Raw genomic sequence first — 25,371 nt, forward strand, 5'->3', positions numbered from 1 at the left:
AGGAGACCAGGGAGGAGGCTCCTGCTGGGTCTAAGCAAGGAATGAGCTGCTGGTGCTGGGTATGTGTTTTGTACACCCTGGTCTTTTGGTTCAGCTCATGGGAACACCCCATTAACACTCCAAAGGGGCTTGTGGAAGTCAGGGCCCAGGACGCCCCCCCATCCCCACCCCATCACCTTGGCTAAGCCAAGTGTGGGCCTCTCAAAGGATAGCAGGTTTTCCTAAAGCATCGATTTACTCAAGTATCCTGAGGGAGAAAAAGTATCACATCTACATTTTCAAAATCATGTATTATACACACACACACACACACACACACACACGTATATGTGTGTGCTTCTAGGTGTGTGTGTGTGTAAATTGATATTAAAGAAATTTCTCTATTGTGTGTGGCTTTGGCAAATGCTTCAAGGTCTCTTCTGTGATTCAGAATATTTAGGAGGAAAATATAAGAAATGCTGACATAATGGAAAGCGTTTGGGCATTAGGGTCAGCCAAACCCAAGTTCAAATATAACTTCTGCCATGAACTAGTTGTGTAAATATGAGCAAATTAGCCTCTCTGAGCTTCAGTTTCCTCTAGTATAAAACAGGACAAAAATAGGAGGAGGGAGCAAGGTGTAGTAGATTAAGTGTGGTCTTCAGATCCCCTCAGACACCGGTTTGAATGTGATCCCTGTTGCACCAGTTGTGTGACTTTAGGTAAATCATTTCACTTTTCAGAGCCTCTGTTTCTTCCTCTGAAAAATAGGATAATAAGTTTACCACTTTCACAGAGTTTATTATAAACTTCAAATAAAATAATTCATGTAAAGAGCCTCACACAGTGCCTGGAACATTGTAGGCATCTAATAATGTCAGTTTGCCTCTGCCTCAGTTTCCCTGTCTGTAACTAAGAGGGCTGGTCCCTTGGGGCCCTCCCCAAGTATGCCATTCTAAATTTATTTAAAAGACCCTGGAAGAGGTAACCTGTCTGGATGCCTTGTGGCCCTGGCTCCCCTCCAAGCCCCTAACATCCAGTTTGTCTCAGCACCAAAGTGCGGAGAGTCGGCTTGGGGCCAGGCTTGGGAGGGCAGGAGGGCGGGGGCACAGGCTGGGAGCAGGAATTTTTGCAGCCTTGTTTTTCTTGGAGGTGCCCTGGAGGCAAGGAGTGTCTCTCTCCCTCCAGAATCTAGTCTCCCCGCCTTTATTTCCAAAACAGTTCCTGGCTCGGACTGCGGGAACCGCCAAACTCCAGCTCTGAGAAATCCCTTCCTCCGTGCATGTTCCAGAGCCCTGCTCCTCCACCCAGCCACTGGGGCCTGCCCTGGGCCAGCTGTCACTGAGCGGCATCCCCTGTTGTCACAAAGAGGCTGGTGCCAGCAGAGGTAGGGCTTGTGTGGCTGAGAGTGACCGTCAGAAGAGAGAAGGGGGCTCGTAAACTGAAACAGATGCTTCTTCACCTTCCTTCCTCTCTCATCTAGCTGTCTCTCCTTCCTGCCTTTCTTCATCTAGCTGTTCGCAGGACCTCCTCTGCCTAGAAGACTCGCTCCCACCGGCTTCCTTCCTCCCTCTCCCTGGTCCAAAATATTTGCAGATTGCAACTTTTCAACCCATTTCAAACCTGCTTTGAGAATTCAGTTTCTCTTGTGGGCACCCAGATGTATCACAGCTCACAAGGAACAGTGACAGTTTTCCAAGACTCTTGTCAAGCAGACCAGGGAAGGAGTTGGAGATGCCTGGTGCCTGGAAGGGTCTAGGGCACAATTCTCCCAAAGTGCATCAAGCACATAGCACTTCACCATGTTCTCCAGGTCCGCCTAGCACCTCTACTGTCATTCAGACCAGCCACGGGGAGCTCAGGTGACATGAGAGGAACACATGTTTACCTCCTCTGCCCCTCTGTAATGTAGCCAGGGAGGGAGGCATCCACTCCCAGGGAATCCCACCTTCAATCTTCATTCAGAGGTGAGACAGGCTTCCTCCTGTCCCTCAGCCAAGATGGGAAGCTGGCAGGGCCATCTGTCCCCTTTCTCAGCTCACCTGTTTCCAGGTTGAAGGAAGGAGAAGTAAGGGGACAGGCAGCAGGAGGGCTCTTCCATGTTTCTGGGCGTGGACGGAGACTGTACTGCTCTGCCTCTCTGGGCCTGGCAGACATCGAAGCTACCTCTTTCGTGGGGGCCTTTTGCCAGCGCCTTGGGGTTGCCATATTGGACTCAGACTGTAACAGCCTTGAAGTGGGCCACGCACAACCTCTTTTTGCTGCAAGCCCAGGCCTTGCCGTCAGCTTCTGGCTTTCTGGCGTCTACCCACGGTTATCGCTGCTGGGGCCCCTCACTTTCTGTCCAGACCCCTCTGGCCCAGGCTGACCCTTGCTGGGGCATGTCTGGTACCTTCCATCTCCCAGGCTCCCCCTTGCAATGTTTTTTAAAAAATTACTCCCCATACTACTTTCCAGGAAGCTATCACAGGATATGTGCCACCAAACTGAAGCCTTAAAAAAAATTTTTTTTAAACAATGAGAAAGACATGGATTCACACAACAGGAGATATAACACAAGAGAGGCAAAGACAACCCCCACAGTGATCATAAAGGAGAATCTAGGATGGCAACGGTTTTGCATGTGTAAGGGTCGGAACAGGGGATGGAGGGCTCCAGGACATTTATCTTCAGGAAAATAAATGGATCAAAATAAATGGAAAATAAATGGATCAAATGGTAATGTAGAAAATAATAACATAGGGAACTAAGCAAATGAAAAAATAAAATTATTATCTCCAGTAAGAAAAGAGTGTATGAGAAAGGAAATATAATTATGGTATAGTGCTTAGCTTGGCTGTAGACAATACTGATAATAATTCAGAGAGCAAATTTTGATTTCAGCAAAAATTATATTTTAACTACATGATGGAGAGGAAATAGGAGCTAGGGTGATGGAAGGGAGCTGATTCCTCATCTGTCATAAATGAAATTCAAAAGATAATGTCTAAAATAAGGGGCACAAGGGGCTCCTGGCTGGCTCAGTCAGTAGAGCATGAGACTCTTGATCTCAGGGTTGTGAGTTCGAGCCCCACTTTGGGCATGGAGCCTAATACTTAATTTTAAAAGTTTTTTTTGAGGGGTGCCTGGGTGGCCCATTCGGTTAAGTGTCTGCCTTCAGCTCAGGTCATGATCTCCTGGGATCGAGCCCCGAGTTGGGCTCCCTGCTCAGCAGAGTCTGCTTCTCCCTCTCCTCCTACCCTTCCCCCACTCGTGCTTGCTCTTTCTCTCACTCAAATAAATAAATAAAATCTTAAAAAAATTTTTTTTGATAAATAAAAAAGAATCAGTATAAGCATATTATCTGTTAATGGAAGTAAATGCCAGAAGAGATAGCTAAAAGGGCTTGGGAGGGGGAGGTGGTGACGTTAAGGATAGGTGGGGCTGGAGATCACAGTTTTTCATTATAAGACTTAGAGGATTATTTGACTTCACAAAGAATGTTAAGTGTATTATTTCAATTAATTTTTTTAATTTAAAAAAAAAAGTATGCATTATTGCCTGCAGCAAAAGGGTACAAACTCTGGATCTGCCCAGTCTGGTCCAAACCCAAGCCCTGTCACCTGCCACTTGCACGAGGTGGACTTGTTGCGCACGTCTCTGAGCCTCCGCTCCCCCGCCAGTATCCGTCTGGCTGGGATGCTGTGAGTTAAGTAATGTATGGAACGCTCTGAGCTCATGCCTGCCCCCAGGAAGCACCTGGCCCGGAGGCTCCTGTCATAGCCTCCTGTGCTGCTCAGGTGTGGGGCACCTTGACTTAGAACTGAAACCTCAGTTCTCACCTGGCGCTACCCCGAGTCCCCCCCTACAGAGCCAGCATAGCCACAAATCATCACCTACAATGACTTGCTACTGGTACCACGTATTTGAATGAAATCATAGCTCGTTTCTCTCCATCCACGGTTCCTCCCAATCGGTGCAACTGGGCCATTAGATCCCGCCTCCGTTTCAGCTACTCTGAGGGACGACAGTGTGATGATGAGTGCCTCGCCCCCAAGACCTCTCCAGAGTATATTCTGGGTCCATGACTCAGTTCATCCAAATATGTCCTCCAGATAGGATGACCCTGTCTAGCTACTTGTATGTGATGTAGGAGAGAGCAAGAGAGAAGTATAATTGAATTTCTCCCAGCTGCCTCCTCCTCCTTCTCTGGTTGCCTTTCGGACTGACCACCAGTCAGCTCAGTGGCTGGACTCACCTGCTCACAGCTCTTTTGCCTCCCGCAGGTGACCGCCATGATCCCTTGGGTCCTCCTGGCCTGTGCCCTCCCTTGTGCGGCAGACCCGCTGCTTGGTGCCTTCGCCCGCAGGGACCTCCAAAAGGGCTCCCCTCAACTTGTCTGCAGCCTACCTGGCCCCCAGGGCCCCCCCGGCCCCCCGGGCCCCCCAGGGCCCTCCGGAATGGTGGGAAGAATGGGCTTTCCTGGAAAAGACGGCCAGGATGGCCAGGACGGGGAGCGGGGAGACAGCGGGGAGGAAGGTAAGAGGCCCGGTGCCTGCCCCTCCTGCTCCTACCTGGGGTTGACATCCTCTGGCACAGAGAGAGTTTAGTTATACAAAAGAAAAGTAATCCCATTTCATTATAAACCAAATTAATGTCTCTTTAAAAAGCAGAGCGGTGCTTCCTGAAGGAACAGTAGGTATCAGATCTTGTGTCCCTTCCCTAGCTGCACCATTGATTTGCTGAGTTGCTTTAGGCAAGTCTCCTGATATATTATCCAGAACCCCTTTGGTGGCAAGTGTCAGAAACTCAATTTATAGCCCTGAATGGAATTTACTGGCTCATGCAACTGGGGAGTTCAAGAGCCGAGCTTCAGCAATGGCTGGGTCCAGGAGCTCAAACGTTGTTGTCAAGGCTCTGCTTCTCGTGTGTGTTGGTTTTGTTCTCACAAAGGCTGAAAGTTTTGATAATGGCTGCCAACAGGCTCAAGCCTACCTCCTCATGGCTTGATCCCCAGAGCCAGTCTCAGGATGACTAATCTTCCCAAATCACATATGTTTCCTGGACTTATCTCTTTGACCGTGGAGGTGAGGAACCACCATCTGCCAGGACGGGGTCATGGGCCCACCCCTTGGTGGATGAGTGGGGGGTGAGGGCAGTTGGTCACTGTGACTGACAGCCTCGCTGGGCCCACATGAAGTCATGAAGGGCGGTTCCCCGAAGGAGGAGATGCTGGGCAGCCAGCAAACAGATCGAAACATCTCTGCAGGCCCTTTCCGCCTTGATATTCTTTATGTCTCAGAACCCTTGATGTCAGCAACATCCCCACGCATACATTTTGAGCAGTTGGGGAGTCGTTATAACTTTTAACATTGACAAAGCACTTATGGGTATGTTGCTCAACTGGCCATCCATACCATCCTGTGAAGGGGGTATTCTTACTACCCCCATGTCACATCCCCATGTCAACATCCCCATGAAGAAACTGAGAGTCAAGGGGGATTCGTCACAGCTACAAGAACCTGAACTCTGGACACAGACCTAGGTACCTGCTTTGGCAAATGAGTTAACCTCTCTCCGTTCCTCAGTTGCTTCATCTCTACAATAGAGATGGTAACAGCACTTAATCTCACCGGGGTGTGACAAAGATGACCTATGACCTGGGAAGCCTTGGTCTCAAAGTAGACACACAATAAATGGTAGTCACCCCTTAACTGATGTACCAAGGTAACAGGCCGGGAGCTGACTCCCAAATCCAGTCCTTCTACCACACCAAATTAAGCCCTCCAAAAGCATCTCCTTCCCCAGACAACTATATCAATAATGATGATGGCTTTGACTCGAGGAGGTCTCAGAGTGCTTCAGGCACTGGATGTCCCGGTATCCCATTCCCTGAACCCAGTGGTACCTTCAGTCTGGACTGGGCTCCAAGCAGAGAGAGTTGCCCCTGACATTCATCTTACAGGTCCCAGAGGTGAGCGGGTATCTCTATTATTGCCTTTTTCTCCTGGATCAAGAGGTGTGAGGATGTAGGCTGGGGGCTGCTCTTGGCCATCTCTCTTGCGATGCACTGAGTCTCTGCTGAGAATTAAGACAGCACACCAAGGAAGGCAGCGTGAAGAGATGTAGAGTCCTGACTGGTAAAGCTGGGCCACCCTGGGACCAGTAGCAACCACCCCCCCACCCTCCCCCTGACATACACATGCAGATCCATCCCCAGAAAGGTCTTGAAAAGTAAAATCAGCTTTTCCTGAAGTTCCTCAAAAAGATATCAAGAAAGAGGCACACCACATCACACATCGTAGAACTTCCCGAGAAGCTTCCTTATCTGTCTCCCCCAAAAAATTCCGACGCAAAATGACTCAGTTTTTATTCCTCCTCACAGTCCTTTCTCCCACTATGAAGGCAATAAGTTTTGCTTATTGTCATTTTTTCATGGAACAGCTTTGTAATCTTAATTTTTCCCCATTTTTAAAATTTTTAATTACGAGTAATACACAAATACATTCTCACTGCGATATATTCAAACCATACAAATAAAGCAAGAGCCCTTCTTAATTCCCACCCTCCCCATCTTCTCCTCACTTCCCAGAGGTAACTACTATTAACTGCTTAGATACATCTCCTTCCTGGCCTTTTTCTACATAATTTACCTATGTGTGTAGTAACACCAGGCATTGCCAGCCACTTAAGCAATCTGCTCCTGAAAATTAGATGTTCAGTGAGAAAATGCTATTTGGGAATCTGTTTCCCAATTACTTAAAATAGGAAGAATTTAAATGCATTACATGTTAACTCAAAACTAAAACACAGTAAAATGCTTACATATATCCGTAAAAGGAGCAAAGTGCCTTGTTAGAATGTAAAACGCCTACAACGTTCCTTTCTGATCGCTCAGTTCATTTGGTGCCTAGCACACAGTCGCCTTGTGTACAATAACGCTAGGATGCCTTTCAGCACCAGCAACCTTCAGAAGCAGGCCCTTGTCTGACATTCGGCATACTTTTCAAACATCTACAGCCAATTCTGCCAGTCTGCCAATTGTACCCATTATACCGTTGTGTTTGGATATGACTCAAATCCTTACCCACATTTGTTTTGTTTAAAATGTTGTATTGAATTTAGGGGACGTAAATAGACATGTTTCCTATATAATCATTGGCCAAAAATGTTGTATTGAGAGAAATGCATACTGTATGAAATGTGGGCATTAAGAACCAAGGGGCATTCTACAGGAAAACATGACGTGGCAAATATTCTGCAGGATATGCCAACTATATTTGCAGGGTGTTTACTATAGGCCATTCTCCTCTGCTCTTAAATGGCTATAGAACTAGTTAGTGTTGTGGTTTCCTTTCAACAAAAAAGGGTCTGCCACCTGCTTTTTCCTCTTAACAGTATATTTGAGAGAAGTTTTCATATAATACACATAAATCTGCCTCATATTTTTAACTCCTGCATAGAATTGCACAATATGGGTAGACCGTAATTTTTGAGGCATTTGTCTTTGGATGGGCATTTAGTTGTTCCTAGTTTTGCTATCATGAGCAAGGCTGCGCTAAAACTCTTGCACACATGGACAGGGACCTCGTGCTCAACGCAGGGCTTATACTAAGTTCAACGTGTTGAAGTCAAGAGGCTTCTTCCAGTTCTTTTGTCAACCCATTCCCAGAACAGCCCGTCAAAGGACTGGTCTGGCCGACAGACCAGACGTTTCCCCAGAAGGCAGGAAAAGGGAAGGGGGCGAACTGTTGTAAGTTATTCTTTTTGCCCTGCTCCACAGTGGTTCTGGAAGGTTACACCATCAGGATTTGCATGCATTTCTATGTGACTCCAAAACCTTCTTGCTCTTTCCATTACCCAAAGGCTCCTGCTCCAAGGATGGAAAGCCAAGGCCCACAGCCTCTGCCTAGTTCTGTGAAGGCCCCTCCATAACACCAGCTGCTCTGTCTTCCAGGTCCACCTGGCCGGACAGGTAACCGGGGAAAGCCAGGCCCAAAGGGCAAAGCCGGGGCCATTGGGCGGGCCGGCCCCCGCGGCCCCAAGGGGGTCAGTGGTACCCCGGGGAAGCACGGCACACCAGGAAAGAAGGGGCCCAAGGGCAGGAAGGGGGAGCCGGGCCTCCCAGGCCCCTGCAGCTGCGGCAGTGGCCACGCCAAGTCGGCCTTCTCAGTGGCCGTGACCAAGAGCTACCCGAGGGAGCGGCTCCCCATCAAGTTTGACAAGATCCTGATGAATGAGGGCGGCCACTACAACGCATCCAGTGGCAAGTTCGTCTGCAGTGTGCCAGGCATCTACTACTTCACCTACGACATCACGCTGGCCAACAAGCACCTGGCCATCGGCCTGGTGCACAACGGCCAGTACCGCATCCGGACCTTCGATGCCAACACGGGCAACCACGATGTGGCCTCGGGCTCCACCATCCTGGCTCTGAAGCAGGGTGATGAGGTCTGGCTGCAGATCTTCTACTCAGAGCAGAACGGGCTTTTCTACGACCCTTACTGGACCGACAGCCTCTTCACGGGCTTCCTCATCTATGCTGACCAGGACAACCCCAATGAGGTGTAGACAGCAGGTTCTGGCGCTCCAGGGAGGGAACAGGCTCCTGGACTTCCAGAACAAGACCCCTCGACTCTCCGCCGGGTGGGCATGGGAACTTCCAGCCTCGGACATTCCTCCTCTGCCCATTTTTCCCTCCATCATTAAATCCAAGCTTTTTTAGTCATCCCTAACATCTATCCATTCACTCTTTTTTTTTTTTTTTTTTTAGTATCTACTGTGTGACAGGCACCGTGCTGGAAGCTGCCTCAGCAAACAAGACAGAGGCTCTGTCCTTGTGGGGCTTCCATTCCAGTAGGAGATGCAATTTACAAATAAACAATCAGAGAATATAATTATGGTGCCAGGACGGACATGCACATGCCATGGTCGAGAGTAATAGGAATTATTTATTGCTATGATAGTAAGGAAATGAGGGTGAATTTTTGTTTTGTTTTGTTTTTAGATTTCATCTTTTTTAAGTCTATTTACAAAAGGCTACAAATCTCAAGTGGACAGCTCGATGAGTTTTTACACAGGTACACCGCTTGTCACTTCCATGTACTCACAAACATGGTATTTCCCCCTCCCTGACTCCCCGAGGCTCTCTTAAGTGCCCTCCCCGTGAGTACCAAGAAGAAGTTGGTTTTCAGCTGAGTCCTGACGCAGAAGACAGAGCAAGGCAAAGGTCTGGGAGAAGGGGTCTCTTGACAGAAGGAGCTGCGGGTGCAAAGACCTCGCTTTAGGAAAGAGCTTGACATACCTGAGGGACTGGCTAAAGGCCAGAGGGATGAGTGAAGTGAGAAGGGAGACTGGAGGCATAAGGTGTGAGGCTGGGTATTACACAGAATCTCACAGGCCATGGCAAAAGAGTTCGCTCTCTGGAGAAAGCTTATTGAAATGCAACAGTGAGCATGATATTAATATGGGGATGACCTTGGATCTGCTCAAAGTAGGAGTAAGTCAGCCTCACACTTAAGCACTTTATTATTCATTACAAATCATCTGCAGGCCCACTTCTCCAACAGGGAGATAGACCAGGCTACCCAAGAGTGCCTGAGAACCACTGCTCTAAGATGGCGGGAAGGAGTAGAATATAAATGAATCTTGCCCCCAACCTCAGGGGTTTCCAGAGTATAGGTATCGGAGGGACATGAGAAGCCAGCACAAAGTGGCTGGTGCTGAGAGGGCCTCACAGATCAATTGCTGAAAAGAACTTTCTGATTGCTCTGACTGACCACTAGCTGGAAAGGTAGGTCCAGCAAGGCTGCCTATGGTGGTCCTAGAAATGGGTAGCCCCTTCCATAAATAAAATGGGGTTTACTTAAAATACCTCCATTCTCTCTGGGCCACAAAAAGTATGAGATTGGAATGGATTTAAGAAACCAGGAAGGGATGTGGGGCCCAAGTGGATTAGTGTGTGGGTTATGGTCCTGCCCATCACCCCCGTAGGAAGGGGCCAACTTCTGAGATTGAGGATATCTTTGTGAAGAGTTCTTTTTTCTTTTCCTTTATTAAAACACACACATGCACAACTTTTTAGGAGCATCTTTAGCCACTTCCTCTTCCTTCCCCTAGGGATTTACTCATTTGAAGGCAGTTGACTTAACCCTTGGTAGTCTGAGTAATAAATCCTGCCTGAACAAGATGGGCAGGAGCCCAAAGCTCTGTGGTTGCCCCTTCTAGGCCTGACCTAAACCCTTGTGCCCTTGGCATCCTGCCAGGGAATCCCCAGGGAGGATCGTGGAGATGATGGGGGGGATATTTAGCCCTCTTTGTGGGGGATAGGGAGGACAGAGGCAGAGACCTTGCAGATAGAGGCAGAGACCTTGCAGAGACCACCAGAGCTGGGGTGTTGTCTTCCTTAGATGTGGTCCAGGGCTGCTGGAGACGGAGATATGAGTGGGTTTGTGAGAGATGGGGCAGGAACCCATGACACTGTTGAGAGAGACTCTGGTAGCCTGCTGATGGTGAGAATGGAGGCTGCCTCCTTAGCGGGGGATCACCAGGAGTCCTCAGGCTGAGGATGCAGGATGGAGGCCCAAGCAAGGAAGGTGTTCCCAGGAGGTGGCACCAGCCCCTCTTCCTGGCTCTGGGTACTTGTGATGGGCCTCAGTGAACAGGGCCTGTCTTTAGGCCTTCACATTTATAGGCATTGATGAAGACCCAGAATCCGGTGCATCTTTCTGCAATGAAATTGCCCTTGAACCCAGGGTCTTTTCTTATAAGGGACACGCTTTGAAAGGCAGCCGTTGTCAAAGATAAAGAAAGCCAACACTCGATAAAGTGGTAAAGACAGATTTTAATCAGTAACATACTCTTAGAATAGGGAAAAGCGTCCAACGTGAACTGAACCCAACTTCGATTTGTACAGAGGTGACTGGGTGTTTTAGAGGGGGGTGGAGGGACTAGGGATGAGGGGCTCTGTGGAGTCAGGGAAGTAAAGAACTACAAAACAGAGAAAGGGCTTGGTCCACGTGAAACCCACCTACAATTGCTAAGTGGTCTTTATCCAAGTTGGACTCCTACCCTCCCACAGAGACTGGGAGATGCTATCTTCAGATGTTGACTGGAACAAACAATACATTTTTTTGGCTGCCTTGAGTTTTTTCAATCAGCCACTTTAAGGGGGCCCTTATGGTCACCCTAAGGACACACCCCTGAGCTATTAGAAACCATGGTAATGTTTGTTCAAGTCTTTATTGGTCAAGGTGGACAGGCCTAGTCAAGAGAAGGGCTCTGAGTAGTGTGGCTAGAATTTGGGCCACGAGAGTCTTTGTCACCATTCCCTTCTGGAGAAAGCCTGGACAATCTGCAGCTCTGATTATTATGGTGCAAAGAGCACCAGACCCACGCTGCCCAAACAGGCCCGCCCTGGTCCTGGCTGGGTCTCATGGCTCACCTGACAAGTGAGGGAGGTTGCATGTTCTGTATCTGCGGGGTGTTCCAGGGCTGACTTCTGGATTAGAACTATGGCTGGGGGCAGGTAGCAAATGAGGCACTCACTTTGGGCACACAATTTAAGGGGATGCCAAAACCCTCAGTAATAAATATAAAAATTTTAATGTATCAAAACGCAAAAAACTCTCGATGAACAAAATATCAGAATTTTAAGTAAAGACGGGATCTGACAATGCTGTGATTAGAGTGAGGTGAGGGAGGCCCCAGATCCTGGCAGCATCAGACCCCAGGGCCCCTCTCTTTTCTTCGCTTCCTGCCTGTCATCTTCACTCATTCCACTAGGGGGAGAACGTCTACTACACAAACCTCCAGGCCCCAGGCTTAGAGGCTGGAAGAGCCACTCTGGTTTCCAGGCTGTTTTCTAGATTCAGAGCCAAAGGAGAGGGGGAGGGAGAGAGAGAGAGAGAGAGAGAGAGAGATTGATTCTGGCCCACGGTATTATGTGGCCATGACCTTGCACACTTGGGGAAAGAAAAAATAAAAATACAAGAGCCACATGTCTTCCTAACACTTTCAGTGAAAGGATTTCACAAACTTTCAAAATTGCAGACACGGCTGGTTTAGTGCAGGAAATACAGCAGTTGTCTGGGAAACAAGAAATCCAGGTTCCAGTCCTAGCTCTGCCTTGACTCCTTCGGTGCCTTTGGCCAAGTCATTTCCCATCTCGTGGCCTCAGTTTTCCCATCTATAACATGAAAGTTTGGATCAGATGGTTCCAGAATCCATTTTGGCACTAAACATCTATGTTTCTGTCTCCAAAGCAGAGCTTGGAGATCTTAGAGCCTGAAGTTCCTGAAACATAAATTAAAGCAGCCGGGTGAATCAGGCCAGCACGTTCTCAAAGGTTGGTCTTCCACATTTGGCCTACCGCTTCCATCGAAGACTCAACCAACTGCTGGCACTAGGTGCTGGAAGACCAAGTCACTTTATCTAACATTGGCCTTATGCTGGGTTTTACACGCACTGTCTCTTTTCAGCTTCTCAACACCCCTGTGAGCAGCTATGAGGATCATCAGCCTCACTTTACAGATGGAGAAATTTGAGCCCTTAGAAAGGTTAGGTCAGTGCCAAGGTCACCTAGCTGGTGAGTGCATGGCTAGGCCTGGAAGGGCATCTGAATCCAGAGGGTGAGCAGGCCCACGTGTGAGCCCCAGACCCTCCCCACCACCTGTGTATCCCCTGGGAGGAGGGGAGTCAGGGAATGAGAAGTGCCCTGATTTGGAAGCACTTCTGAGTGGCGGGGGCGGGGGCGGGGGGGTGGGGGGGGTGGGGGGGGAGGCTGGGCCCCAGACACTTCCCTCCAGAAAAGCAGGATGGTGTCTAATGATGGATCCAGCAGACAGCTCCTGAGTTCTTGCCAGGGCAAGGCCAGGGAAGGCAGCAAGGGTCCCCATGTCAGGGGAGGAGTCAGAACCCACCAGGGCAGGGCGGGAGTGTGGGAGGGGGTGGGGCAGCTGTACCTTCTTCGGCCCCTCAGTTTCCCTGGTGGGGCCTGCAGGGGTGGGGGATGAGCGGGCATCTGGCGGGTTAATAAGCTCCTCAGCTGATTCTGAAGCACAGCCTGCTTTGCCAGTCCCTGGCCAGGGCTAAGGGAAACACTAAACCAGGAAAGGCTCCAATTCTGCTCTTTAATGGCGGGGGCGGGGGGGGGGTTCCTTTTTCTTCATTTTCCCCTTTCCTAGTGCCACTTCCACAGCTGTCCTTAGACCCAGATGGAAGGTGAATCGAAAGCTCTGAAGAGGAGTTGGAAAGCCTAACTCTTAAACCACAGTGCCCGAGGGCCAGAGAGGAGTGCCAGGCTTGGCGGCTCCTAATAACCTCCACGAACTTCCTGGCCCGGCCCCTCCCCGCTCCCTGCTTCAGAGACAGAAGCCTAGAAAAAAATTTCTCAGCACAGACACAAAGGTAGCTCTGGGCAAATTGCTTTCTTTTAAAAGACATTCTACATCTACTTTATAATTTTCCCTCAGATTGACCCTGATTAAAAATGACAAGGAAGAGTTCACCTTCATCTCTGGGATTTATTTTCGCTGATGTCGGTTAGCAACACCTATTCACGCCTGTCCCATGTGGTCTTCAGGTTGAGGCTGACAATGATCCAAAATGGCCTCCTGGTGTAAAAAGTCCACATTCCACTTGGGGTTCCCTTATCGAATAAAACTCATTTAAGATATGAGCTTAACATGGAGATCAAGGGCCTCGGAGGTGAAAGGCTAACAAGGGCATTATCTGGAACCACTTCTCAGCTGCCCCATTACTTGGCAGAACTGTATGGGCAAATCGCTCTTGAAAAGCTCCCCTTCCCCTAGTTTTTGTCCCATTCAGACACCATTCAAGCAGAACCTACCTGGGGCAGGATGTGGAGGGTCTAGAAAAGCCACCTTCTACAAGAAACAAAGAGGAGAGGGAGTAGAGTCCTGATGGTGCCTGCTTCCCTTGCAAAGGGGTCCTGAGGTCAAGGGTGAAGACTGCTGTGAGAAGCTCTAGAAGGCAGACTTGAACAACTGTTGGACTTTATCTTATGGCCATTTTTGTTCAGTTTATTTATTCAGTAAATAATTACTGACCCTCAACTATGTGCCAAGCACTGAGTTAGGCATTGGGAATACTGGGAGGAGCAAAACACAGATATGGTCCCTGTCTTCCTGGAGCTCAGCCTCTAGCACAGGTGACAGATGTTGGACAAATGACCACCAAATAAAGGTAAAATGTCAGCCGTGACATGGTGCCATGAGAAGTGAGGATTTGTCCTGATAAGAGGTCAAGCAGAACTTTACTGGTGGAAGGAAGCCAAAGCTGAGAGCTACAGGGTGAATTAGCTGTGGGCAGCAGGGAGGGGAAGGCATCTCAGGGAGGAGCATCTCATGCCAAAGTCCTTGGTGTGGTGTGAGAAAGCATGGCAGTGGGAGGCAATCAAAAAAGCCCCCTCCCCCAGGCCGTGGGGGGGAGGGTGTAAGATGAGAAGATGACTGGCAGAGCCTAGATCTTGAAGGCTGGTAGGTCAAACTGAAGACTTCTGTCTTGACCCTGAGAATAACGGAAAACCACAGAATGATTTTAAGTGGGCGGGTGATAGAAGCAAACTTGGGTTTTGAGAAGATCACTCCTGCAGCCAGAAGAAGAACAATTGAAATTAACCTATAGAAACAGCCTTCTGATGGGATGCTTGACTTGGGGAAAGTAATAACAATAAACACATTCATCGGCCTCATATAGAGAATGAAGCACGGTGCCGGGTGCTTATCATGGATTCATACATTTGGCCTTGAGAATAGCATATCAGACAGGTGTATTACTATGATGCACTTTTTACAGATGAGGAAACAGAGGCCCAGTAGTTGGGTTGTGGTCACTTGGCGGGAGAAAGTGCAGAGCAGGAGCTCAGATCCAAGTTTGGGTGATGGCAGAGGCCCTGCTACGGTGACGACAGCCCGGAAAGCTGCAAGTAGCGCAGGCCTGGTCCTCAACCTTGGTTGCACGACAGCATCGCCTGGGTGGGCTGGTGAAAAGTCCAGTCCTCTCCCCAAAGAGATTCTGTTACAATCAGCCTGGGCATTGGGAATTTTTGTGAACTCCCCAGGTGGGTTTACAGATTGTGCGGCCCGGTGGAGACCCCCTGCCCTCGGCCTGGGAGACCCCTTGGGAGTGTTCCATTTCCAAGGCTGCAGCTTACAGCCATGTCTCTGGCTGCACTCAGTGACCTCCGAGTTCCCTTCCGGCTCAGACAGGCTACAGTTTTATGATCCACTGGTTGTGCTGCCAGAAGCCTCTTTCCCAAGGTGAACGGGTTTCTGGAACCGACAGATGGAGGCCGAGGGACCTTGGTAACACAGCATTGGCTGTAACGGCTGGACAGCAAGAGCCAAGTCCTCAAGGCTGCATCTTGAGCCCTGCCAGGCCCCTTCCCTCTGGCCCAGACCCAGCCTGGAGGCAAGCTGAGAAGAGGAAGAAAGATGGTCAGCTAGTCCCACGTGGACACGGCCAGAGCTGGGTCCCCATTAATGGGGACTGATCCACTCCTTTGAAAGCATCTAGAGCCTTGGAAGGTAGGGGGATCCCTCCAAAGCCAAGTCCTCCCAGAAGTCAGGGGTGACCATGCCTGATGGCTGGGTGGCAAAGAGAACTGGGGAGCATCCCTCACCTGCCCCCTTGGGACTCCTTGGCTTCTGTTGCTGCCTGGATGTATATTTGACCCCTTCCCCCTCCTCACTCTAGCCAGGCTGCTCTGCTACCACTTGAACCTGCCAAGTTCATTCCCACCTCTAGGCCCCGCATTTGCTGACCCCTGGGCTTAGAATGCCCTCCTCTAGCCATTCCCTTGGCAACTCTGGGCCTGAAACCCAGGCCCGGCCACTTGGCAGAGCTATGAGAGCAGATTGTAAGTTGCGGGGGCCAGAGGCAGGCCATGCCTGAGCCCCTTGCTCCTCCCACATGCCTCCTCTGTAACCTCTGGGGTGAGCCTTCATCTGCCCGGAGGCCAGGCCACCGGAACCACCATCACTACGGCAGTCTGAAGATTCAAGTCACAGATGTTCACCTGACCCTCTCTGAGCCCAGGGCCTGAACAACCACGGGAGGCTGGGAGGAGGTGGGGCAGCAAAGAATAAAACCACTACCTCACATTGGTGGGCTGCTTTCTGGCTTTTCCAGGCTCTCCTGGAGCTATTATCTCATTTACAGACATAGAATCTGACAGCCTCATGGCAACCACATGTGTCCCCCTCATAATAGAAATAAGAAACTTGGAGGACCAGAGATGGTATGGCTGGTACAAAGTCATGCCATCTAAACTCCAACCCCAGCCAATTTGGATGCACCTTTGATTTTCAGAATAACTCTGTAAGATCAGCAGAGCAGTACCATCAGCCCATTTGACAGATAAGGAAACAGAGGTGCAGAGTTGAATCAATCTGCCCAAGGTCACATTGGACCTCACTGGTGAACAGAGACCAGAAATCTGTACTCTTTTTTTTTTTTAATTTATTTAAGAGAGAGAGACAGAGATAGCGAGAGAGAGCACAGGCAGGGAGGAGAGGGAGAAGCAGGCCCCCCGCTGAGCAGGGAGCCCGACTCAATCCCGGGACCCTACGACCATGACCCGAGCAGAAGGCAGCCGCTTAACCAACTGAGCCGCCTAGGCGCCCCAGAAATCTGTACTCTTGGCCCCTGCTGCCATTACACCGCAGAGCCCTGCTTCTGTGAAGAGCAGCGAGAAGACAGGTGGGATGCAAATAATACCAGCTGAAGTGAGTTCTGAGTGGAAAAGTTGCTTTTAGGACTATGAATTTGCAACTTCTCAGAACTAGAGTTTGCCAGAGAAGGTCAATCTCAGCCCAACATTTTTCCTTTACCCCATGAGTCTCAGTGTTTTCATTTATTAAATGATAACAAGTGGTAGTTCTTACTTCCTAAGGTCATCATGAAGATTAAGTGAGATCAAAGCCCCAAAAATGTATGGCTTGTACTTGACAGGCAATAAAGTATAGTTGCTATTTTTATTTTAATTGCCATTATTATAATTTTCATTATAATCGTAACCATTCTGGAAAACAATCCATCAAAACAGCTTCCTCCAGTGATGGGGCCTCATTTCCCAGAAGGCTGGAAATAAGGCAGAATCACCCTAGGGGGAATCTGTCCCTCTTTGCCCTTCCTTTTTTCTTCCTCGAAATACCGTGGTGTGCTGGAGCCAACTGGTATGGGCTTCAGAGGGCCTATTGTTAAATTTTCAGGAATTTTGTGAGCTGGTAGTTAAACACAGCCACTATTAAAATTAAATTATATAAACCGTTGGGAGCCAATTCTTCATGGGTCTCTCTCATGTTAGCTGGTCTCACAAGTAGAGGCGCTGACTCTTCATTCCGGGCTGTCTTTTCAACATTGTATAGTGTCTCCTTCCAGAAGAAAGGGCAGGTTTGCTTATCATCCAGAATAATAAAAAATAATATCTGCCTCTGAGCATTGCAAAAGATGGTAACTTATCAGATAAAGAAGATTCAGGTCCTTAAGCTCAGGCTTCCTCTCCTATGTTCAACCTACTGCTTGTGCAAGTACCAGCTGGCCCACTTTGCTTCACCCCCGTGGGAATCGAGGCTTAGGGAACCAGAGCAAGATAATGCTGACACTCTGATTACCGCAGCTGCTGTGAGTAAGGCCTTTGTCTCTGACCTGGGAGTCTCATGCCTTCTGTCGGCATCTGTGAAACTGACAACTTGTTAGCTTACCAGTAGGGTAAACTCTTAGAACTACCGAAGTTCTTGGGTGCCCGGGTGGCTCAGTTGACCTGCCTTCGGCTCAGGTCATGATCCTGGGGTCCCGGGATCGAGCTCTGCATCGGGCTCCCTGCTCAGCGGGGAGTCTTCTTCTCCCTCTGACCCTACCCCCTCTCATGTGCTCTCTCTCTCTCTCTCTCTCATTCTCGCTCTCTCAAATAAATAAATAAAATCTTTAAAAAAAAAAGAACTTCTGAAGTTCTTGATGTAAAATTAAATAAGTTACACTACAAAACAAAGGTCATTAAGACTCCAAACTCCTACTACATTTTATTATTAACTCTACTCCATCTATGTAAGTGTGGAAATACGTATTGGTGTGCTTCTGAGCATCCCTTCCTAACTCTGCATTCAGTGGTATAATCCAGTAGCTTGAAATCAGCTACGAAGTTTGTATTTTTACCACAGAATTTGCCCTTCCTTATCTGAAGCCAGCTGTGAAACACTTACTGTCACATCCCTGTCGAAATCTCACAAATCTCTCCCCAGCAATTCTCAAACCTTCACGTTCCTGAGGAGCTTGTTAAAATGCAGACGTGGGGCACCTGGGTGGCTCAGATGGTTAAGCATCTACCTTCGGCTCAGGTCATGATTCCAGGGTCCCGGGACAGAGCCCTGCCTCAGGCTCCCAGCTCAGCGGGGAGTCTGCTGCTCCCTCTCCTTCTGTGGCTCCCCGTGCTTATGCGCGCGCTCGCTCTCTCTCAAATAAATAATTTTTTTTATTTTTGAAGATTTTATTTATTCATTTGAGGGAGGAGCAGAGAGGGAAGGGGGAAGGACAAGCAGATTCCACACTGAGCATGAAGCCTGACATGGGGCTCCATCTTACCACCCTGAGATCAGGAGCTGAGCCAAAATCAAGAGTCGGGCACTTAACCGACTGAGCCACCCAGGCACCCCTATATTGAAGAAATTCTTAAAACTCAATAGTAAAAAAACAAGCAATCCAATTAGACCATGGGCCAAAGACATGAAGAGATATTTCACCAAAGATAAACAGATGGCAAATAAACACACACAAAAACGGTGTTCAAGATCATTAGCTATTAGAAAAGTGCAAATTAAACCCACAATATCACTAAGCACCTATCAAAATGGCTAAAATAAAAAATAGTGACAATACCAAATGCTGGCAAAGATGCAGGGAAATGATCACTCTTACTTAATTGGCAGACGTAAAATGGCACAGTCCCTCTGAAAAACAGTTTGGCAGTTTCTTTTGAAAAGTAAACATGCAAATACCATACAAGCCAGCAATTGAGCTCATTGGCGTTTATCCCAGAGAAGTGAAGATTTGGGTTCACAAGTACAAAATTGCAGGGGCGCCTGAGTGGCTCAGTCAGTTTGTGTCTGCCTTCAGCTAGGGTCATGATCCCAGGGTCCTGGGATTGAGTCCCACATCTGGCCCCCTGCTTAGCGGGGAGCCTGCTTCTCCCTCTCCCTCTGACCTTGCTCCCTGTTTGTGCTCTCTCTCTCTCTCAAATAAACAAATAAATAAAATCTTTAAAAAAAATGAGGGAAGGGTTGAACAAATTCCAACTCATGGAATACCACTCAGCAATAAAAAGGAACAAACCACTGATACACGCAACAGCTGGGAAGAACCGTAAAGAAAACATTGCATCCATTTGGCCCAATAGTCCTACCTTGAAGAAGGGGGATGCTAAACACAGAAAGATTACTTATGTAAATAAATACTTGCTAAGTACTTACATGTGCCAAGCTCTGTTCTGGACACTGGGGATAAAGCAACAAACAGAAAAAAGTTTCCTGCCTTCACAGACTCCCGTTCTAGTAGAGAGATAGGCAATAAACTAGGTACATAGACACAGTGGTATGTTGGATGTCCCTGAGTATAATGTGGAGAGAAAATAGGAAGTTCGGGGCGCCTGGGTGGCTCAGTTGGTTAAGCAACTGCCTTCGGCTCAGGTCATGATCCCGGAGTCCCGGGATCGAGTCCCGCATCGGGCTCCCTGCTCAGCAGCGAGTCTGCTTCTCCCTCTGACCTTCTCCCCTCTCATACTGTTTCTCTCTCTCTCTCTCTCTCTCTCTCAAATAAATAAATAAATAAAATCTTTAAAAAAAAAAAAAGAAAGAAAATAGGAAGTTCGTTGGGGCTGGGTTCCATCTCTGGTAAGGTGTTCAGAAAAGGTGTTACTGCAAAGGTGACATTTGAGTCAAGACCTTTTAGTAGGTGGCCTGTGACTATCTGAGGGTGTTGTGGGGGGAGGGGAGCATTTCAGGAGGAGGGAACAACATATGCAAAAGCCTGAGGCAGTAGCATTCACGGTGTGGTATGGCCAAGAATCCATTGTGGCTGGAACGGAGGGTCAAACGAATATAACAGTGGTGCAGATCCTGTAAGGCATCGTGGACCGCTGACCTGACACTGGCTTTTACATGGAGATGGAGAGCCACCTGGAGTGTTTTGAACAAAGCCTTTACATAAAAGATGTACATGTGAACAAGAAATCAATGCAGGTCCCAGGTTCCCCAGCAGGGTGCTGGCTGGGTAATCAGCAAAAAAAGGGAGTGGGGTAGAAATCAGCTCCAGAGAAATGCATGTCCTTGAACCTAGTTACAACACATTACAGATAAGAAATAACCCCACGGAGGCGGGAAGGGATGCTTTTCCTCTCCTTTCTCTTGTGCTCTGCCAGGCTTTGGCTCTGCTGAGGTGACATGAAATCCTCATAGCGTGTAGACTGGGAAGTGGGACATTAGCGGGCTGCAGCGGCCCTTTCTTCCCACCTCCTCAACCCAGGTCCAGACACCCCTATTCCCCTAAAGGCCTAGCATACAATGTCTCATTTCCACTAATGGATGGATGGATGGATGGATGGATGGTTGGATGAATGGATGGCTTTTATTTTTAAGTAATCGTACCTACACCCAACGTGAGCCTCATTTCCACGACTTTAATCCTCACAACAACCTCATGAGCTGGGTCCTATCTGCTTCATTACATTTTAAATCAACAACAATAAAAATAATTTCTTCCATTTTATACTTTTTCCATTTAAAGGCAAGCACTACCTTTTCAAATGGGTCCATTTTAAAACATATTCTCAACACCAGAAATGTTAAAAAGTGAATGTTATAATCGAGGAAATTCAGTTATCACCCCCACTCTGCAGATAATAAAGTTGAGGCTCCTACACTTAGAAGTATAAAATCCGGGGGGGGTGGGTGGGAAACAGCATAAAATCAGAGACTTGAACATAAAACCATGGGTCCTGGCCCCAGTTCCCTCATTTTAGTAACTGGCAACCCCATCCACCTAGGTGCTTAGCTCAAAAATGTTGGAAGCATTCCCTCTAGCACAGTGTTGACAAGGAGGGTTCATCTTAATCCTAAATGAGTGGGACCTTGGCTTGACAGATGGAGCCTCCTACCAAAACTACCATCTGTTGATTTTTCGCTCCATGGCCCAGCTCCTGAATATTGCTGATACGCTTTAACCTTTAAAATACTTGTGACTTTGACATTCTACTTATTAGCATCTCTCTAACTGTACAAACATAGAAATAAAATGTTTTCCTTAGGCAAACTGTTAAATAATATTGAAACCTGAAGGAAAATGGGCCACAGCCTTGGGCACCCAGCACACATTGATAAAGTTGATCCATTTGGTTGTGTGTTTCCAGTTAGTCAACCCCAGCTTGCCGCTTGTCAGATACAGGTAACAGATGAGAAGGCACTTTCTGTCAGCATTAATGTCTCACTGAAAGCAAGTCAGTAATGACTTGTAAGATGAGGCATACATCAAAGAGAAAACCACCATATCACCAGGGTAAGCGGGGCTTTATGTATTTACATTGAAGGATGTGTTTAGATGTGTTTTTTGGCATGCTGCTTGTTATAAATTCCTAGTGTTGAAAGCAATGATGACTTTTCACTCTGGCGGTGGTGAACTCAAAAAGATACTTTTATTTATTTATGCCTAGAATTACATATATATTTGCTAATTATCATCTTTGTCTTGGATTTTATTGTTCCATCTTCAAAGCTATCTCTTATTTATAGGGATTGAGGTTTAATCACAAGCACTGGGGTGGAGGATAGTACTGCCGTTAATTTTGCCAGGTCTTTCTTAGGTTTCGGTGTACTTGAGATGAATATTTACGGTAATGTTAGCTCTTGCTCACTGAGCCCTTGCAATGTGCCAAGTCTCGCAGTAAGTGCATCCTCTACGTCACCTAACCTAGTTCCTTCTTGGCCAGCTTTGACTTCAGGGTCCAACAGTACAACCACTCCCTCCCACAGATGGCCTTAACGTCCTCATCTTTCCTTCCTATGATTCTTCCCCAGCAAAATCTTGATCTGGCCCCGCCCACACCTCTTCTTTCTCCATTCACTTATTCCCAACTGAATGTTGAAGAGAAAAAAACTCTGTCAACTGGTCTCACTTTAGTATTTTCTTTTTATTTGGCCCCACTTTAAATTCATGTCTTCAAATCTCAGATAACACAAAATATAGCCTAGCAATGCCATCAGCTTCCCTCCCAGGCCCCCAGCATTCTCGCTGAAAATTTCCTGAGGTGGGAAACAGCACCGTTGGTCAAGGAGCTGAGTGAGGAGGGGGAGGGGAGGGGCGGTGGTGACACAGAGGTTACAGGGGCCCAGATCATGTAGGTCCTTGTAGGGCCTTGTAAAGACTTGGCTTTTATGTTGAGTGAGCTGGAGGACCATTGGAGGGTTTTGAGCGGAGGAGTGGCAAAGTCTGACCTGGATTTTAACAGCATCACTCCAGTTACTGTTTTGAGAACAAGACTGTAAGGAGCAAGGACGAAATCAGGGAGAAGGAAGATGATTGCAAAAACCCAAGCAAGAGATGGTCGTGGCTTGGCCCCAGGAGGTTGCAGGGAAGCAGGTCAGAAGGGACCTGATTGGTGCTGTCTTTGAAGGTAGAGCCAACAGGGTTTGCTGATGATTTGAACGTGGGTTGTGAGAGAAAGAGAAGGGTTTGGCCTGAGCAACTTCAGGGCTAGAATTGCCCTTTCCTGAGGGGGCAGAGGCAGTGTAGGAGGAGCAGGTTCAGAGGGTGAGGAGTGGCGAGGGAGTAACCGAAGACTTTGGACACATCAAGTTGGAGATGTCTATTAGACATCTCTATTAATTTCCTAGGACTGATATAACAAGTAACCACAAAGTTGGTGGCTTAAAAGAACAAATTGGTTCTCTCACAGTTCTAGAGGCCAGAAGTCTGAACACTAAGTGTCAGCAGAGCCGTGCTCCTTCTGAAGGCTCTGGGAGGAACTGCTCTTTGTCCCCTCTAGCTCCTGGTGGCTGGTGGCATTCTTTGACTTGTGGTCACAGTGCCTGTCTCCCATAGAGGCAGGAGAGAACCAAGGGACTATGATGTTGGAAGCCAAGTGTCTTAGTCCATTCAGACTACTGTGACCATGTATCATACATTGGGTGTGTCATAAACAACATAAATTTTTTATCTCATGGTTCTGGAACCTGGAAACTCCAAGATCAAGGTGCCAGCAGATTCAATGTCTGTTGAGAGCCCACGTCGTGGTTCAGAGACAGCCATCTTCCTGCTGTGTCCTCATACGGTGGAAGAGGCAAGAGGCTCTCTGGGGTCCCTTTCATAAGGGCACTAACCTCAAGTTCATGAGGGCTCCACACTCATGACCTCATCACCTCCCAAAGACCCCACCTCCAAATACTATCACATTGGGGATTAGGTTTCAATATATGAACTTGAGGGGGATACAAACCTTCAGTCTACAGCACCAAGTGAACACACCGTTACAAAAAGGAAGACAAGATCAACCACGTCAGGTGACGCAGCAGGAAATGTAGGATGAGGCCCAAGCGTTGACCATTGGCTTGGCAAGATGGAGCTCAGAGGAAATTTTGGAAAGAGCCATCTGGGAGGAGGAGCCATTAGAGGTAAAACATGGCTGGGGAAGATTCACGAGACAGCAGGAGGCTGCACCTTTGCTGAATCTGTTCCTTAGCTCCAGTGGCTTTCTTGTGGAGTCTTTGGGATTTCCTCTACGTAGGAAAAAATTTGGAAACAGTGGTGATGGTTGCACAACAGTGTGGGATGTCATTAATGCTGCTGGATCATACACTTACCATGTTTAAAGGGCATACCTATGTTAAATATAATTTATCACAATAAAATGCTAAAACATAAAAAGTGCTGCTGGGTGAATAATTAGAGGCAGTGACTATTTTGAGAAGTTTTGTTGAGAGAGATTTTGTTGAAAGCCAAGAGAGGTAGCAAAGAGGGAGATCTGAGATAATTTTTTCCTAAGATGGGAGAAGTTGTAGTATGTTTCTTTAGTGATGGGGGTACCCCAGCAGAGAGACATTTCCTCTGTAACAACAGGAGGGAAGGCAGCAGAAAGGAAAAGAGGAATGACAGGGAGCTTGAGCAAGGTCTCTTCTGATGGATCCTGTTTTCCCAGTGAGGTTGTGAGGCCAGGTCAGCAGTTAAGAGTGAAAATGGGAGAAGGCGTTGGAGGTTGAAAAAAGGTGTGAAATGGTGGCCAGGGTCCTCACAGGGGTCTTCAGACCAGCATAGCAGCCTCACCTGGGCACTGTGAGAAACGCAAACAATCCAGCCCACTCCTTCTTATCAGGACCCCAGGGAGTGGGGCCAGCCTTCTCTGTTTAACAAACCCTCCAGGTGGATCTGACGCCTGGTCTGGGCTGGTCTGAGAAGGCCTGGCCAACCGAAATGTGGTGTCATTGCTGGGCCACTGTAGTGGTTCTGACTGTGGGGTCTTGAGCTGAACTGCCCGGGCTCTGTTATAATTCTTCCACCTAGTTATGTGATCCTGGGCCAGTCCCTTAACCTTCCTGTGCCTCAGTTTTCTCATCTTGAAAATGCAGATGATAATAATTCTCATGAGGATTAAATGACTTATTCTATGGAAAGCACTTATAATGGTACTTTCCCAGAGAGAACAGAATGCATGTAGCTTTTATTATCAATTTAAAGTGAGGCCTTCATGGGGTGCCTGGGGGGCTCAGTCAGTTCAAGCATCCGACTCTTGACTTCGGCCCAGGTCATGATCTCAGGATTGCGAGATCAAGCCCCATGTCGGGCTCTGTGACAGCAGAGAGTCCGCTTGAGATTCTTTCCCTTTGCCCCTCCCCCTGCTCTCTCTCCCTCTCTCTCAAATAAGTAAATCTTTATTTTTTTTAAGATTTTATTTATTTATTTGACAGAGAGAGACAGAGCGAGAGAGGGAACACAAGCAGGGGGAGTGGGAGAGGGAGAAGCAGGCTTCCCTTGGAGCAGGGAGCCCGATGGGGGGCTCGATCCCAGGACCCTGGGATCATGACCTGAGCCGAAGGCAGACACTTAACGACTGAGCCACCCAGGTGCCCCTCAAATAAGTAAATCTTTGAAGTGAGGCCTTCAGCATGGTTCTGTTTTTTTATTGCAACATCTAGTTGCCCAGGGGCAGGGTAGATGACAGTTTGCATTCTCTGCAAGGCTGGAATTTTGCCAGGTGGAAGTCATGAAGTGAGAAAGGGCAGCAGAGTTGAGCATCTGGACAAGAAAAGGGTTTAATGATAAGCTGTGGAATCTGCTGTGTGCCGAAGCAAGTATGGGCCTGATAGCAGGTGCATGGGACAATGAAAAGGTGGAGGATCAATGGACGGAGGG

The 25,371-nt window shown here is 48.1% G+C and overlaps 1 protein-coding gene across 1 annotated transcript; it reads left to right on the forward strand.

Moving 5' to 3' along the window:
• The first annotated feature begins 1,155 nt into the window (after window positions 1–1,155).
• C1QTNF2 (C1q and TNF related 2) lies at window positions 1,156–8,684 on the forward strand. The gene is made up of 3 exons (XM_028106638.1): window positions 1,156–1,366; window positions 4,245–4,497; window positions 7,916–8,684. The coding sequence occupies exons 2-3, from the start codon at window positions 4,254–4,256 to the stop codon at window positions 8,527–8,529; spliced, it is 858 nt and encodes a 285-aa protein (XP_027962439.1). The 5' UTR covers window positions 1,156–1,366; window positions 4,245–4,253; the 3' UTR covers window positions 8,530–8,684.
• Window positions 8,685–25,371: the final 16,687 nt, after the last annotated feature.

The sequence above is a fragment of the Eumetopias jubatus genome, unplaced genomic scaffold, assembly GCF_037043125.1.
Source record: "Eumetopias jubatus isolate StellerSeaLion01/CBP00866 unplaced genomic scaffold, mEumJub1_p1.0 scaffold_5, whole genome shotgun sequence".
In the NCBI taxonomy this organism is placed as follows: domain Eukaryota; kingdom Metazoa; phylum Chordata; class Mammalia; order Carnivora; family Otariidae; genus Eumetopias; species Eumetopias jubatus.

What these genes read in the sequence shown, in the direction of transcription:
- C1QTNF2 (XM_028106638.1), top strand. Translation starts at nt 4,254, where the DNA reads ATGATCCCTTGGGTCCTCCTGGCCTGTGCCCTCCCTTGTGCGGCAGAC. An exon ending in GGGAGACAGCGGGGAGGAAG is followed by an intron (nt 4,498 to 7,915) that starts GTAAGAGGCCCG and finishes TCTGTCTTCCAG; the next exon opens with GTCCACCTGGCCGGACAGGT.